Here is a 15045-nt window from a genome sequence, read left to right as displayed (position 1 = left end):
TCGAATATGTGTAACGTTGTTAACGTGTACTCAATAATTGTCGTGTCGACTGCAATATGCAATCACAGAACAGAAAAATGAAAAATGCATAGCAGAAAGTTAAAGAACAAATATCACAAATTTTGGCAATTGGGTGGGTGGGGATTGAAGATGTTCTTCAGCTTTAGCTGTGTACAATTTACAGGAACTGAACACACAGCCCTCATTAACTAAGAAGAAGAAAAAGAACGTTAGATTTTTCTTTCCATGTCTATTTTGTACAAGTAGTAGTAGTAGTAGTAGTAGTAGGAGGAGGGGTAACCCCAAAAGCAAAGAAATTTTTAGATACAAAACCAAGACTTGTCGAGTTTTACTTACATGGGCAGCACTGGGCTTTGGCCATGTCCTCCTCCTTCCTCCCTCCTCCCTCACTCCTCCTCTTTCAACTATATATTAGATACTAAACTTCCCTTCCATTCTATTTCGCATTCAAAACTACTGAATCTCTCCTTTTTCACTCTAATTTCTGGATTTAAAAGCGAACACCTTGACTTCCATTTCTAAAATAATCTGACAATGGAGGCTTTCTGGAGCTCAGCTGTTGAATGTTGATGATTCCTTCTTGTCCAAACCGAAAAAGGAGCAATTTTGAAATGCATCCAAGCTGCTTGCTATCAAACGGTTCAAGCTGCTAAGGCTATCGCCTAAAATTAGATCTTCGCTATGGTACTTGTTAGTAGATGGCAAATCCAAATCCAACGGGCCTAGAGAATCAGGCTAAGACAAACAAACAAAACAAAAGTTAGCTATATTCAATACCAAAGAAGCATAGACACTTTAGTTTAGCGTGTCCAAGTTCAACTTGTGTCGGATCCTTGAACACTCCAACATTTGTTAAACATTGGTACAAAGTCAATATAAGTCCAACATTTGTTAAACACGAGCACGTGTTTAAGTATACTAAATAAACCCATAATAATATAGGACAAAAGTAAAAAGTTTTGAGAGCCTAATACAACGAACTCAGTTTTTTAAGCATACAAATGAATAAACTAATTGAATTTGAATTTCCTACTTGAATAAAAATGATAAATATTTTTAAAAATGTATATTTTAATAAACATGTCTGGGGTGTTGGATTTGTGTCCTAGATTTTTATAAAACGATGTATCACCAAGTCTGTCACATGCCATATCCAAGAATCTTAGTTCAAGAACCACTCGAAGTCACAAATTCCACAAAGTTAAGTGAACGTCATGCCAATATAACCACGAGATTTTTGTAAGTGGGAAGAGCATTAACGAACATACCCAATAGATGTCAGCTAGCTCATTGAGATCTTTTGTCTCCGAGATCTGTGGATCAGACTGACACTCGTCCATCGGGTCTCCTTGATTGTGATCTTCTGGAGGGCTGTCTGATAGTAATTCCTGTGTAAGAAAAGCGAGCACATTAGAACTTGGCCCATTTCCAAGCAATAGTAATGTCGTTGATAGCTACCTCGGCCATGTGGCTGGATTCCATGGAGTAGGTTCGAGCAATATGTTTGTAACCTTGTAAAGAAGAGAAAGGGGATGAACTAGGAACCTCTTGAAGGATAACTGGATTCTTTTGAAATGAGAAGGCATCGCATGTCTCTTCAGCGTCCCATATGGAGGATACATGAGACGCCAAAGTTGGTTGAGAAACTGTCTTGTCTTGCTGTCTGGATATATGAGCAGCAATTGCAGCATCAAATGAATCACAGCTGAATGGGATCTGTTGAAGACACTGGATGCCTTCCGCAAGAGGTGTGTCAATGCAGTTGGGATCCACATCCTGAGAAACTCCTGAGAGTAGGTCTCCAATGTTTATATTTGTAAGGCTGTCAGCCCACTCTCCGGCTGATAAGGAAGTTTCATTGCTTAACTTCAGGTCATCCTATTTTACACAAAGGATGAAACAATCGAATCAAAAGGAAACTACAAGTACATTGTGAAAAGTAGGTTCGATGCAGTGGGAAAAACAATCATGACTAAAACATGACGAAAACAAGACCTATACTGGCATAATCCAGTTGAGGATTTCTCTAGAATTCCGCTAATTCTGGAACATAAATTTTACAAAAAAAAAAAAAAAAAAAAAAAAAAAAAAAAAAAAAAAAAAAAATTCCACTATGTCCAAGTTTGGAACCGCTGTGGGAGGAAACAACATACTTATACAGTTTACAGCTAATACCAGTGAGATAAAAAATGTACCAACTAAAATGGAAGTACCATAGTTCTCAAGGATGAAGAGACAACAACAGATGGAGAGAATGAATGAGAACCCATAAGCTAATGGCAGTGAAAGAAAAAAAGAGACGTGAATAAATATTCATCAGCAGAGCTGAATCCATCGCTCAATAAACCTCACTAGATTTCGATATTTGGTGGATAAAAACCCCCACTAGTTGGAAATTAGCAGGGAAGCAAAATTCACTCAAGCAGTGAAATACATACAAGACAGTTAATTATTTAATAGTTTATTAGTAATACAAGCATCGACGGGAGTACAATACTATTTATATATAATAAAAGATATGCCAATCTAAAATAGTTGGAGAGAAGAAAATACCACATCATCAGATCGTCGGATGAAGGTTCTATCAGCAACATCTTTTTTATCCCATGATATGTTTAAAGTAGGATCAGAGGACCTTGGAAGATCATCCAGACGTCCACATATGAACCTTTCTGTCTCATTGGGCACAGTAGGAGTTGACATATTATCATTCAATGTACCTACTTCATCCTTATTAAGACCTACAGGTTGATCATTGATTGATGCTAAATCCACAATCCGTCCGTCGATATCCCTGGCATCTATAATATGATCATCTTGAATGCAGTATGCTGGCACGGATGTCTGTAATTCAGGAGACCCATGTTCTGTATTGGAACACCAACCATACCTTCAAGAAGATTTCATGTCAGTAACGTTCTTTGTTACTCGTTTATCTTATCAAATAAAACTCCAAAGAAAAAAAAAAAAAAAAACCTTAAACGAAAAACTTGAGGCCTTCCTATTGCCGCATAGACGTCACCCGCACTCTCAAAGGAGTCCTGTGTCCATCTCTGACATTCTGCCAGGCATTTTTTCTGCATACTGTAAGGAAAAAGCATAAGCGCTCCATGAGCAGCACTTGAATTACCCCATTTACGACTTAGATGCTCTAAAACTGATGAGATTTTCTTGCGAGTACTAAGAGTGAGCTCCAAGTGTGGATTGTGATTGTCCTGAAAAAAAGAGGACATTAACATTGTTGTAATGTCAAAGTGCTTAACATAGAATTGATTGGTGCAATTCGTATCACTCTCACCAATTCCAAGGCTCTACGAGTACCATCATCAACTGGGAATAGCTGAAGCTTCAGCTTTGTATTGGCAACATCAATCAAGGAATTTGGCTGAAGAGGAGCCAAAAGCAGCAAGGGGCTCCCAGCAGGATCAGAATTCTTTTCCCCTGAAAGTTTGAGAGCAGCAAAAGTCACAACAGTGAAGAAATCTAATACATTTTCCTTCACCCTTCAACATAGGAACTGATTTTGCTTACTATCTTTCATACAAAGTTTTGAACAATGTAAATACAAAACTACAAGTTAATGGCTTACCTACAGTATTTTGATCATGTAAAACATCTCTGTTTGTAATAGTGCGCTCTAAATGCTCGGCAGCATCAGCAACCAAAGAAACGCCTGCTATTGCAGCTTTTTCCCATTTTTTATATGCAGCTGATGATACACCTTCTAAAAGTACAAATGCCCAGTGAATAAATATTCTCATGCTTAACATTGATTGTGCAACCCAAAACACATAGCAACTTTAAAATCTTATAGTCATCATCTAAACATTTATTTTCCTATAAAATCCATTTTTGATCACTTTACAAAACTGATCTTAGATAGCAAATTCACAAAGTTAGACAAGGCAATAACTAGAAAAGGAGACACTTATTAATGTATTCAATCTTGTCGATCAAACCAAAATCCTCCCAAAACAAAATGTTTTCGAGGAAGAGTTCACACCTGATTTTCTTCTCGGCCTTGATGGTTTAAGGACTGTGGGATATCCACCATTGTTTCCACGGTTAATACCAACATTCACATTGCGTCTTGATGCAGTTTTCCTATGGCCCAATTTTGGAATGTTTTGAGTGTCAACTAAGACTAATTTAACTGCACGCCCGTCATGCCCTAAAGCTCTACTCTGATTAGAGACAGCATTTGGCATGGGTGGAGGGCAGTTTTCTCCCTGCAATGGACGTTTTCTTACAGTCTTCTTCCGATCTTTCAAAAGTTGATGCTCCTTCATGTAAAAGTGAGTTGGTCAGTTCAGCAGCACAGAAGAAGAGTTTCAAACATTGAAAGACACCAAAGGATGGGATGGATTAGATAGCTTTGACTAACCAAGGCTTCAACAAAAATCTTAAAACGTCGGGGTTTCAGGTGAAGCTTTGAAGCTTTGCAACTGTATTTTTCCAGTAATGACCACCTGTTGGACATATGAAATACAGTGAGAGAAAAACCAAAACACCCACACTATACAATCTTTTTCAAAATAGATAGCTTTCTCATGTTATTACTTGAAGTAGTTAGACTAAACAATGAAAATTAGAATAACACATTAAATTAATACATAAATAAAAAATTCCCTCATGTTTTGGGTCTGACTCTCTCCAGATACATGAATGCCGGCATTCTCGACAACGATTCCAAATGGCATTATGGCAGAATCCAACTTGATTTTAACAATTCTTCACACATTTACTCAGTTATTAATCAAATGAAAATAATCACACACGTTTAGAAAGCATAGGTAAGATAGAAGGAAAGATAGCAGCATAATTAATAGTAATTTTTACCATCTGAGCATTGCAGCATTAGTATCCTTGGAATTTTTTGCATCCAGACATAATCCAGGAGCCAACAGCTTATTCATACGCCTCACTAGACGGTAATAGTAGTGTCTGACCTGGTTACAGCAAATTTAAAGAATATAGACATAAGAAGGGATTGGAGCACAAGTCCAAGGTTTAGCTTTCAAAAAGAAGACCATCAATAACAAGCACCTGGTCCTTGTTTTTGCTTTGGACATGGCAAGTGATCTTTTCAAAATTCTGCGTAGACAGCAGGATGCAGTTAGGGAGGTATCACATATTAAAAAATATGCAAAGCAGCAGGATGCAGTTAGGGGGACAACTACATGCCTTTCCAACTTGCCGTAATGCAGTGAAGAAACTTTCCTCCTCTTCACGTGTCCAAGCAGCCCATTGTCGAGTAGGCCTTTTGGCTGCATAAACCAAAAAAGAAAAAATTAGAGGAAGGAAATTTATCATATGTAAAATGTCCTAAAAATGGCAATAAAGTACCAGGCAGGGGTTCTATGACACGATCAGGAGTTGATGCTGCAATGCCCTGATCTCCAACATGAGCAATGATAGTCTCCGAAAGAAGATGTGTCTCCGAGTTGGAGGAGAGTATTGAATCTGTCTGCATTTTATATTTCTTTAATGAACTATTTACTCTTGTCCTTCATCGACTTCCAAATGATGCTCTTAAGCATCAGAAACCTACTGCAGCAATGGGTGATCATCTCAAAGTCAGAGAAATCACAGATTAAAAAAAACAGTTATCGAAAAGAGATAAACCATATGAGAAAGAGAACAGCACTTGAAAAATATTGGAAAGAGGTCAATCAAACGAGAAAGAGTAGCACTTGTAATTGGAAGCTATCTACCCGATCTAATCATGCATAAGCAAAGACACCAAAATTTTTAACAACGGTAGAACTCTCTACAAAGCTTCATATGCTCTCCTTAATTAAGAACTAATAGTAGAACTTAAAGAGTAGTTTGTTCATCAATTCATAGATCGTCAAAAAATAAACTAGATAAAGATTAAGTATAACCAATTACAACAGAACTCATGATTGCACATATATTTCCTCGAAGCATCCCATCTATCCCAAATCTTCCACACAAAAATGCTAACAAAACCAAATTACAGCAATTCAATTAAAGTACTACCACACGTAAACTTATAACTCACATACTAAAATAAATTTAGTAACCAAACTTCGAACTAGAAATTCAACACTGCTAGACGGCAGAGAATTGCCAACTAATTCAAATTCTTTAACCCTAAATTAAATCCAAAGACCGATCACTCACCTAAACGTTCCATGAAACAACTAATTAACCAAATTACGTTAAAATTCCACCAATCCAACTTCCTAGAAGACGATCGAAAACAAAGAGTCTAATCATCTCCACTCCATTTTAGGTCACCAGAGACGATTTAGGGTTTCTAACTTCACCCATGGTCAACAAAAAAAAAAAAAAAAAAAAAAAAAAAAAACCTCCACAAAAATCAACAAGCAAATCAAACACGTACAATATACTAACAATACCAGAGATAGATTCAAGAAATCGAACAATCTGCAATTCCACAAGCTTCGAATATTAGACGAAAACGATGAAAACCGGAAAGAATTTTCCGACAGCCGTGAACAGTTGAGAGATTAGAAAGAAGGAGAAAAGAAAAATAAAAAAAAATAAAAACAATAATTTTACTTTGTGAAAATGAAAGAGGGGGAAAAACAAATTAAAAAGTTTAATTCCTCAAAATTCTAAAATTAAAAAATAAAATAAAATTGTGAATTTGTAAAGCCTTATATTTTTTTTAATACCAAGTGAAATGTATTTAGCATTATTTAACCTTATAATAAAAAATATATATAAATAAAGACTTTACTTTATAATGATATTTATAGCTTAATATGGTCATGATTAAAGCTTTTTAGAAAAAGAATTTTTCTTTCCCATTTTTTATTTGATTATTCGAGCTAAAAAGATTAAATCTTAACGAAGAAACCGAATAAAATGGATTAAAAAATGAAATCTCTCGGGAATCTATGTGTTTGGGTTGAGTTTTGATGCAGAAATAGGGTTTGTTACGCTCGACTTTTGGAACAGGCGAAGGGATGCTCGACTTTTGGCTACTTTTTTCGTGCCATGTAGTAAATGAGTTAAATCAAGTTTAAAACGCTCAGTCATGGAAAGTAGATACCTGAAAGATCAAGTTGTATACGCTAAGAGGTAAAAGATTTACCGTTTCATTTTCCAAAATAAGACAACTCGAGAGGCACAAAATGGGAAACATACCGTTTTAATCCGTTTCAATGGTCAAAATGGGAAACAAACCGTTATAGTTCATTTCAATGATTAAAAGGGGAAACAAACCGTTTTAATACCTCAGAGTTTACCGAGTTCTTCTCACAATAGACTAACCTCCGACTTTGGGATGTACCTTCGAAATAAGACAAACTTGTATGAGAACAGGGTGCAATAGTAGATATTGTCCTTTTTGGAATTTCCCTTTCGGGCTTTCCGTCAAGACTTTTAAAACGTGTCTGTTAGGGAAAGGTTTTCACACCATTCTCCTCTCCAACAGACGTGGGAATGCATAATCCACCTCTTTTCAGGGTCTAGCGTTCTCGCTAATACTCTTTCCCCTCTCCAATCGATGTGGGATCTCACAATCCACCTCCTTTCGGGCTCAGCGTTCTCGCTGGCACACTGTCTGGTGTCCACTTCCCTTTAGGTCTAAGCAACATCACTGGCACACCCGCTAGCAAATATTGTCCTCTTTGAGTTTTTTCTCAACGTTTGTAAAACGCATCTACTAAGGAGAGGTGAATACTTCGTTCCCATCTCTAATTGACGTGGGATCGTCTAAATACATAAAAAAATTAAATAGTTAAATGGTTAATTTAGTTAAAATTTATTCTTTCATATGATTTTAGTTCATGAAACCTTATAATTTTTTATATATAATTTTATAAAACTCTCATATTGGAAGAGTTTTTTTCTAACATTTAAATTTATATTCTAATGATTGATTAATTTTTAAAAATGTTAAATTCGTAAACACGAAATTTGAAGTCGGAGATCGAGAGAGATTTACATAAATCAAGCAAAAAATCGGAGTTCGTCGAGGTGAGAAAGTGGAAATTCTCTCTGGATTGTTTGTTAAAATTTGTCCCCTCGCGTTGAAATTTGAAGTCTCTTCACGTTGAAATCGTAGTTTCCGCCGTCGGGGATTTAGATCCGTCAGTCGAGATGGGAGTGGGTTTCGTGGTCGGCGTCTTCGGAGTTCTAATTCTGGCTCATGCTGCTTATTCAACCATCCAATGTACGCCCTAAACAAAGCCTATGATTATACTCTCTGATTGTATCGTTACTTGCTTCTTATTGTTGCTGCTAAACCCTCGCAATTCTTAATCGATCTTGTTTTGATTGCAGATCGGAGTTTATTGAAGATCATGCAGGAAGAGTTTTCAGGACCTCCGTTTAATGTATTCTCATCCCTCTTTTTCTTTGTTTAATCTTTAGCTTTCAGCTGGTTTCGCATTTCTCCATCGATTTGAGTTGTTTTTGAATTAAGGAAGTTTTTTCCCCCAAATTTTAGGTGGCAATCGAATTGGTTCTAGGGTTGGTATTGTCCATGTGGGCTGCGCTCACCGTGCCTGGGAAGTTTCTCTCGATTAATCCAGAATCCGAGGAGAATAGGTATTTTTTCCTCTCAATTATGCTTTTTAGAATAGAATTGCACCATTAGTTTTTCCCCATTGATATGGCATTGCGCATCTCCATAGAACAGTATCGATTGATTTCATTTGCACGATAAACGATATCGCTTTGGGGTTGAAGGTGGTAGACCGATAGCCAATCCAGAAAAGCTAGCTTGGGTAACAAAATTCTGCTAATGGTTATATCAGAAAATTTAAAGATATCCTGAATACCCACACAATCGTGTAGGTTTGGGATGTGTCGAACATTCTTTTAGGAAACCTGTAACGGCTCAAGTCCACTGCTAGCAAATACTGTTCTCTTTTGGCTTTTCGGTCCGAGCTTCATTCAAGGTTTTTAAAACGCGTCTGCTAGGAAGAGGTTTCTATACCCTCATAAAAAATGTTTCGTTCTCCTCCCCAACCGATGTGGGATCTCACAAAATCTACTAGGCATTCTGCAATGCCTTTAGTTTGAGGATTTTGAATCAAAGAGAAGTTGAATTTAGTTCCCATCAACTCAAACAAAGATGTCCCATGAATAACAAAAGGGGGTAACGCTTAAGTGCAACGGAGTATATTCACCAACACTTGTATTGTTATTCTTTAAGAATTTTGTTAGGGAAGTAACAGCATTTTGCCTTGTTGTGACAATGCTTTTTATCATGACACAGTCTAATGTTACATGTTCTAGGAACATGAATGGTAAAACATTGGGTCGAAACCTTAAATTGGAGGGTACAACCTCAATCCAAAGTCATGTAACCATCATTACCCGACGTTCCCCACTGGTATCTGGCAATTTGCTGCTGTGCCTTCTTGTGCTTCAAAGTTTGAATAACAAGTACTACGCCATATAGTTTCTATAATGACCTAAGCCCACCGCAAGCAAATATTGTCCTCTTTTTTCCCTTTTGGGCTTTCCCTCGAGGTTTTTAAATCGCGTCTGCTAGGGAGAGGTTTCCACACACTTATAAAGAATGCTTCGTGTGCGATCTGAGAGAAACTCTGGATCTAGTAGTTAATTTGTTTGCTTAGAAGGTTTTATCAAGCGACACTTAAATATTCAAGGTAGGTAGATATCAATCCATGTCCGTGGAATAGATTCTATCCCTTCAAACTGAATTTCGTTCAAGCTCTGAATAGATTACAACAATTTGGAGTTGTTCTACTAATTTCACTATTATTAGCATGTTGTTTCAGCAAGCAAGTTCAATTAATTTTCATACAGAAGAAAATTGTTCCCATTGCAGGATAGTTTCTCTTCCTGCCAATCTAGATTTCATGGTCTTCAACCACCGAGGCAAATTATTTTCCCAGCAACTGGATTTGAAGCTGAAACATTGAGATCAAGCTGGAACCACAAATGAAACGTTCAAGAGCTTAAAGGAGACACTGCTCCGTTCCATCAACATAGTGTTTCTTCACGTATTTATTATTTTGGATATTTTGAGGCTTTCCCTTCTTTATTTCTAGTCCCATTGTTATTGAATTAGGCCTCTTCTGGATAGATATAAAATATGCATGTTTTTCTGCAGTTTACTATAATGAGATTAGTTTGTGCTTTTATCTGCCAATGCTGATTGCTATCAATACGGTAGTTTTTATTGAATTCGACACGTTTTGATGGAGAAATGATGTTGGATCTTTCTCTATAATGAATTGTGTTATGATGCAAACTTGACAATCTTTTTTTTATAGTTGCAAGCACATAATAAAGGTCATCCCATTGGAATCATTTGCTTAGCTTGCGAAAATATTGTGCTAAACTTTGTTAAGGAGCTGAAGTTTATCATGCATCAGTGCTATGTTAAAGTTATGAATATCAAATCTTAGAAAGAACGAATGAACAATGAAACAAGATAAAAAGAAGAAGAAATTCATTGTATAAATTTAGATCACAGGCACATTTGTCATTGCAATGTTGAAGATGAAGCGTTTGCTTCAGAAAGTAGAATTCTAACATGTTGAAGCAGTGCTGATTCATGACTGGTTGAGCTCCTCATGAGAGTTTTCTTGAGAATGTCTGGGAATGTATTCAACTCTCCTCTTCTTTTCATCTCTTTCATCATCTCGTCTTACCCAGAACACTGATTCCCTATTTCCTGCCATTTTAGCATTCAAGTTCCTAGATCCTCTAAGAAAGGTTTTGCTAGTTTCTAACTTGAAACGAACAGGAGGCCTCTCAATAGGAAGAATCCTTGCCTTGTCGTCCTCATTCTTAGCTAATCCACAACCATTAATCGCTTCAATGGCAGGAGCAACCACCTCTGGCACAGACAAATGGCTTATCCCATCCATGGCAGTCCCATCTTCCATCTCTTGCAAACATGTCCCAAGGAATGGATTACTCTCACCTCCTGATAACTCAATCTCCCCATTGCCATTTCTTGCTGAACCACAGGAAACCAATCTCTTCTGCAAACCCGACACGGATTTCTCTGCCTTCCTTCGTTGCCTCGCCATCTCCATCTTCTCGGCACATGGCTCACTCGGGCTCCTCCTCCACAAAGTTGAAGGATCGTAAGTATGAGCATCAGGGAAAGCTGGTAACCAATCGGCAATGTGTTTGCCAGGTGGGGTTTCACCAATCTGAAGAAAACTTGGAATTGCCTTCCTGTTTCTGATCACAGGGAAACATGGTAATGGGTGAGCAAAAGGGATCTCTTCAACTGAATTCACGTACCGAACAATGTTCTTCACTGACCCTGAATTAGCAAGACATTGAATTGGTTCCCAAGCCTCCTGAAACCCCTGTGATGATTCCAACTCTTCAAGCCCTCTAATTATATCAAAAACATTGCACTCAATTCTACCAGCCAAATTAGCATAGAGTGCTGCTATCTTGCCCAAATGGCGAAGGTACTTGATGGCAATGTCGACCAATGCGTCTAGAGCTGACTCCTTGAATCTATGAAACCCTGCACTATTACATATCTGAGCCACAGCAATTCTCGACACCTCTCGTCCAAACTCATTGCCTCTGCATTTTCTCGAATCAGAGCTTTGTTGTTCTTTCGACTTCATGTTATTCCTAGCCCCATCGCTCATTGGCTCTGTATTTCAGTCCGCCTCATTCAATCAACCAAAATCTAGAAACCGATTGGATTCTTCTTTGATTCCAGAAGGCAATTCAAAATCAGAAGAAAAAAAAAACTAATAATAACTCGATGAATCAAAATCAAGAACGAGAACAATCACAAACACAAAAGGCTAAAGGTGAGCTCTAAAACTGATCGAAATAACATTCCGACCTATCGTACAAATAATCCAGAGAGCATTTTCCTTTTTCAATAGAAATAGGCGAGAGGTCCAACGATCAGAGGCGCTGTAATGGCGCAAAACCCTAGGTGACGGGAAAATGCAAGAGATGAAAAACGGAGGCGAAAGAGAAGCGAGATTGAAAACGGGCGGAGGAAAACAAACGCCGCCGCAGATCTCCGACGTACTACTGAACTGTAAATTCCGTATGTTCTTCGAGGTTTTGGTTTCAGAGAGAAGCTTTAGGTATTTATATAGAAGAGCATTGTGTTGAGAGCCAATGTTTGTATTTATTAAAATTCGATTAAATATGAAGATTTATCTAAAAAATAATTAACTTTATTTTTAAATTTTGAATCTTATTTTTATCTTCAATCTTTTTTTAACTTTATTCTATATCAATTTTAAAATTTTAAAATATCTATTTTAATATTTCATTAAAAAGATATAATTAATTCGAATTCATTATTAATTTTCACACATTTTTTTTAATTTCATAAATTTTTATTATTTATTCACCAAAAATTATTTTAAATAATTTTTAATTACTTCGCTAAGTTTCCAAAATATATACATTAAAATTGAGTTACAAATTTTAATTAAATATCTAAAAATGAATAAATAAATGTTTTACTATTTAATAATTTTTTTTATTAAAAATAAAATTTTGAATTAACGATCAACCCAAGTACGAACACCCCAATAAAACATATCTATATTAGTTATCATTTTTTTTTTAATTTAAAAAAAAAAAAAAAAAAAAAAAAAAAAAAAAAAAACAGGTTTATACAATTAAAAAAAGTCTAATTAAAAATAGTCGGCTCGGCTCGGCTCCATTGCAATGATAATTGAGCCTAGTTTATTACTGGAGGCCCAAACTATAATCATTGGGCCCAAACTTTTATTCGTTTGCTATTTCCAAACTAACGCTAAAGCATTATCATTCCAAAATGGTGAATCCCTTCCAACTAAAAATTGGTGAATTTCCCTTTATGCCCCTTTGTACCTACAAAACTAAACAAAGAACTCTAAGGTTAAAGTAGTATATTTGGTTGTTAATTTAGTTTATCTCGTTTTTATTTCGTAAGAATATCAATATGGTCGTTATGATTTGCTCATGTTAGAAATCACGACTCTCCACAATGGTATGATATTGTCCACTTTGAGCATAAGCTCTTATGGCTTTGCTTTGGGGTTCCCCAAAAGGCCTCATACCAATGAAGATAGTATTCCTCACTTATAAACCCATGATCTTCCACTAAATTAACAAGGGTTGGAACCAAATAGAAAGAAAATTAGGGATCAGCCCACCGTGGGGAGATATTGTTCGCTTTACCTCGTTATTGTGAGATCCCACATCTATTAGAGAAAGAAACGAAACATTCTTTTATAAGGGTGTGGAAACCTCTCTCTAGTAAATAAGTTTGAAAATCATGAAATATCTGCTAGTGATGAACTTGAGCTGTTACAAATGGTATCAAAACTGGCCCCAAATGGGTGGATCGTGGAAACCTATCCCTAATATACGCCTTAAAATCATAAGACTAACTACGATACGTAACAGTCTAAAATTTGAGTTTTCAACAAAACCGGAAGCAAAACACGAGCACATGGTATTAATAACAACCATTTCCGAACCCATTTTTGAGTTTTCAAAACACGTGGATACTTTTCTAGAACTAGAGTCGGGTATTTTCAAAATTCGAGTTTTGAAACCCTTTAGTTGCCCTAGAAAAGTATTGAATATTTATTAAAATAGTTTTTATTGGTGGTAGTTATTTGTCAAACTATACAACATTTAATTCTTAAATAATATAGCCCAAATTATTAATGGTTGCTAGTGATTGACTCTCCTACCCTTTTCCCAATTTAGTGCCTCACACGTGTTTGGTCAAATCATCCTTTAATTACCCTATCCTTTTTACCTTGGGTTAAAAAAAATATTTATTTTTTTACTCAAATTAAATTTCAAGACTATTTATTAATCAAATAATTTACATAAATTTTGAGTAAAAAAAATTAAAAATACTTAGGCATTATTTACGTCAAAATAACATTGATGGGGACGAAGACTTTTTTCAATCCATTACATAAAAAGATATTTTTATCGTGCTGAAGTCAATTATGTTATTATTATTACTTATAAAAATTTAATGTTTTTATTAAAACCGACATAAATGTCACCATTTTTTAAAATATAATAATAAATAAATAAATAAATAAAAAAGGTGAAAATTGTAGTTTTACTCTTTTCCCCACTAGCTAAAGGACAACCCATCAATTATTATTATTGTTCTTTTTTGGTAAAAAAAATAATTTACTTAATCTATCAAATTTATTTCCTATACTTTTAATTTAATAAATAAAAAACGGTAAAATTATTACTTAAATAAAACAATTTTTTATTTTAATTATTAGCATTGGAGAGAGAAATTAGGCGCCAAAATAGAACCGTGGGAAGCGTGAGGTGGAGGCAAGAAGAAAGAGGAAAACTAACTAAAAGGGCAATGTATAATTTGCATTTGAATTCCAACATCCCACGTGTCAGTGACGTGGATGGGTCCTACCGGTTCCCTTTGCTTGTCTGGCGGCTCGCTCGGTTGGTTTTTCCATTGAAATTTCTTTGTTTCGACCAACACCTACACGTGTAATTTCCAGCTCATTCTTTTTCCTTTCCTCTCACTTTTTGTAGCTTTATTTGTTTCATTATTGTAATCTTAATATTGTTTAAAATATTATCCAATTTTTTTTAATTAGTGAAAATAGTTACTTTTTTAAGCAAATATTATTATTATTATTATTAAATAAATAGTTAATTTTGTCACTATCCCTATATTTTATTTTTTCTTTGAATTTTAAAATTATTTCATGTATCCTCGAACAAAGTATCATGTTCGACACTTTAGTCACTTTTGACTAAACCTCTGAGGCTCACAATTTTTTATTCGATATTTGAGAATTCTATTAACATTGTTACGTTTATGGCATGACTCTGATACCATATTAGGAATCACGACTCTCCACAATAATATGATATTATCCACTTTGAGTACTCTCATGACTTTGTTTGGACTTTCCAAAAGGACTCCTACCCGTAAAGATAATATTCCTCATTTATAATCTCAATATCATTCCTAATAATCGTCGACAAAAATGTATAAACCTATTTTTCAAAAAAATAGTAAAATAATAGTCGTTTTCAAATTCAAACTTTACA

At 35.6% G+C, this 15045-nt stretch overlaps 3 protein-coding genes across 8 annotated transcripts; 1 reads left to right on the top strand and 2 right to left on the bottom strand.

Moving 5' to 3' along the window:
- Positions 1 to 99: 99 nt before the first annotated feature.
- On the bottom strand, positions 100 to 6594 carry LOC111800902 (TSL-kinase interacting protein 1). 5 transcript variants are annotated; one of them, XM_087126520.1, is made up of 14 exons: positions 6408 to 6594; positions 5368 to 5571; positions 5206 to 5288; positions 5068 to 5115; positions 4861 to 4970; positions 4406 to 4490; positions 4025 to 4304; positions 3611 to 3745; positions 3320 to 3462; positions 2998 to 3236; positions 2575 to 2911; positions 1567 to 1899; positions 1290 to 1409; positions 100 to 756 (listed from the first exon to the last, which is right to left on the bottom strand). In XM_087126520.1, exons 2-14 carry the CDS (start codon positions 5492 to 5494, stop codon positions 574 to 576), a joined length of 2223 nt encoding a protein of 740 aa, XP_086982646.1. In that variant the 5' UTR covers positions 5495 to 5571; positions 6408 to 6594; the 3' UTR covers positions 100 to 573. The 5 variants fall into 5 exon arrangements, with proteins under 5 accessions (XP_086982646.1, XP_086982644.1, XP_086982643.1 ...); XM_087126518.1 differs by having other exon boundaries at positions 1480 to 1899; positions 6392 to 6593; XM_087126517.1 differs by having other exon boundaries at positions 1480 to 1899; positions 6403 to 6593.
- Positions 6595 to 7852: 1258 nt separating this feature from the next.
- On the top strand, positions 7853 to 10104 carry LOC111799703 (membrane magnesium transporter). The gene is made up of 5 exons (XM_023683150.2): positions 7853 to 7995; positions 8084 to 8191; positions 8302 to 8354; positions 8468 to 8568; positions 9821 to 10104. Exons 2-5 carry the CDS (start codon positions 8119 to 8121, stop codon positions 9912 to 9914), a joined length of 321 nt encoding a protein of 106 aa, XP_023538918.1. The 5' UTR covers positions 7853 to 7995; positions 8084 to 8118; the 3' UTR covers positions 9915 to 10104.
- A 326-nt stretch (positions 10105 to 10430) lies between these two features.
- LOC111800615 (transcription initiation factor TFIID subunit 8) lies at positions 10431 to 12082 on the bottom strand. 2 transcript variants are annotated; one of them, XM_023684394.2, is made up of 2 exons: positions 11275 to 12082; positions 10431 to 11190 (listed from the first exon to the last, which is right to left on the bottom strand). In XM_023684394.2, the coding sequence occupies exons 1-2, from the start codon at positions 11616 to 11618 to the stop codon at positions 10551 to 10553; spliced, it is 984 nt and encodes a 327-aa protein (XP_023540162.1). In that variant the 5' UTR covers positions 11619 to 12082; the 3' UTR covers positions 10431 to 10550. The 2 variants fall into 2 exon arrangements, with proteins under 2 accessions (XP_023540162.1, XP_023540161.1); XM_023684393.2 differs by having other exon boundaries at positions 10431 to 12080.
- Positions 12083 to 15045: the final 2963 nt, after the last annotated feature.

This window comes from Cucurbita pepo, chromosome 8, assembly GCF_057944985.1.
Source record: "Cucurbita pepo subsp. pepo isolate OVF chromosome 8, ASM5794498v1, whole genome shotgun sequence".
Lineage (NCBI taxonomy): Eukaryota > Viridiplantae > Streptophyta > Magnoliopsida > Cucurbitales > Cucurbitaceae > Cucurbita > Cucurbita pepo.
Note: the sequence above shows the minus strand (reverse complement) of the source record. Positions and strands in the feature narration are given on the sequence as shown.

Coding starts and splice junctions, on each gene's coding strand:
- LOC111800902 (XM_087126518.1), bottom strand. CDS start 5,494: ATGCAGACAGATTCAATACTCTCCTCCAACTCGGAGACACATCTTCTT. Junction 4,971..5,067: donor AAAGCAAAAACAAGGACCAG/GTGCTTGTTATT, acceptor TGCTGTAACCAG/GTCAGACACTACTATTACCG. Junction 4,305..4,405: donor AGATTTTTGTTGAAGCCTTG/GTTAGTCAAAGC, acceptor TTTTACATGAAG/GAGCATCAACTTTTGAAAGA.
- LOC111799703 (XM_023683150.2), top strand. CDS start 8,119: ATGGGAGTGGGTTTCGTGGTCGGCGTCTTCGGAGTTCTAATTCTGGCT. Junction 8,192..8,301: donor TGCTTATTCAACCATCCAAT/GTACGCCCTAAA, acceptor TTTTGATTGCAG/ATCGGAGTTTATTGAAGATC. Junction 8,355..8,467: donor TTTCAGGACCTCCGTTTAAT/GTATTCTCATCC, acceptor CCCAAATTTTAG/GTGGCAATCGAATTGGTTCT.
- LOC111800615 (XM_023684393.2), bottom strand. CDS start 11,618: ATGAGCGATGGGGCTAGGAATAACATGAAGTCGAAAGAACAACAAAGC.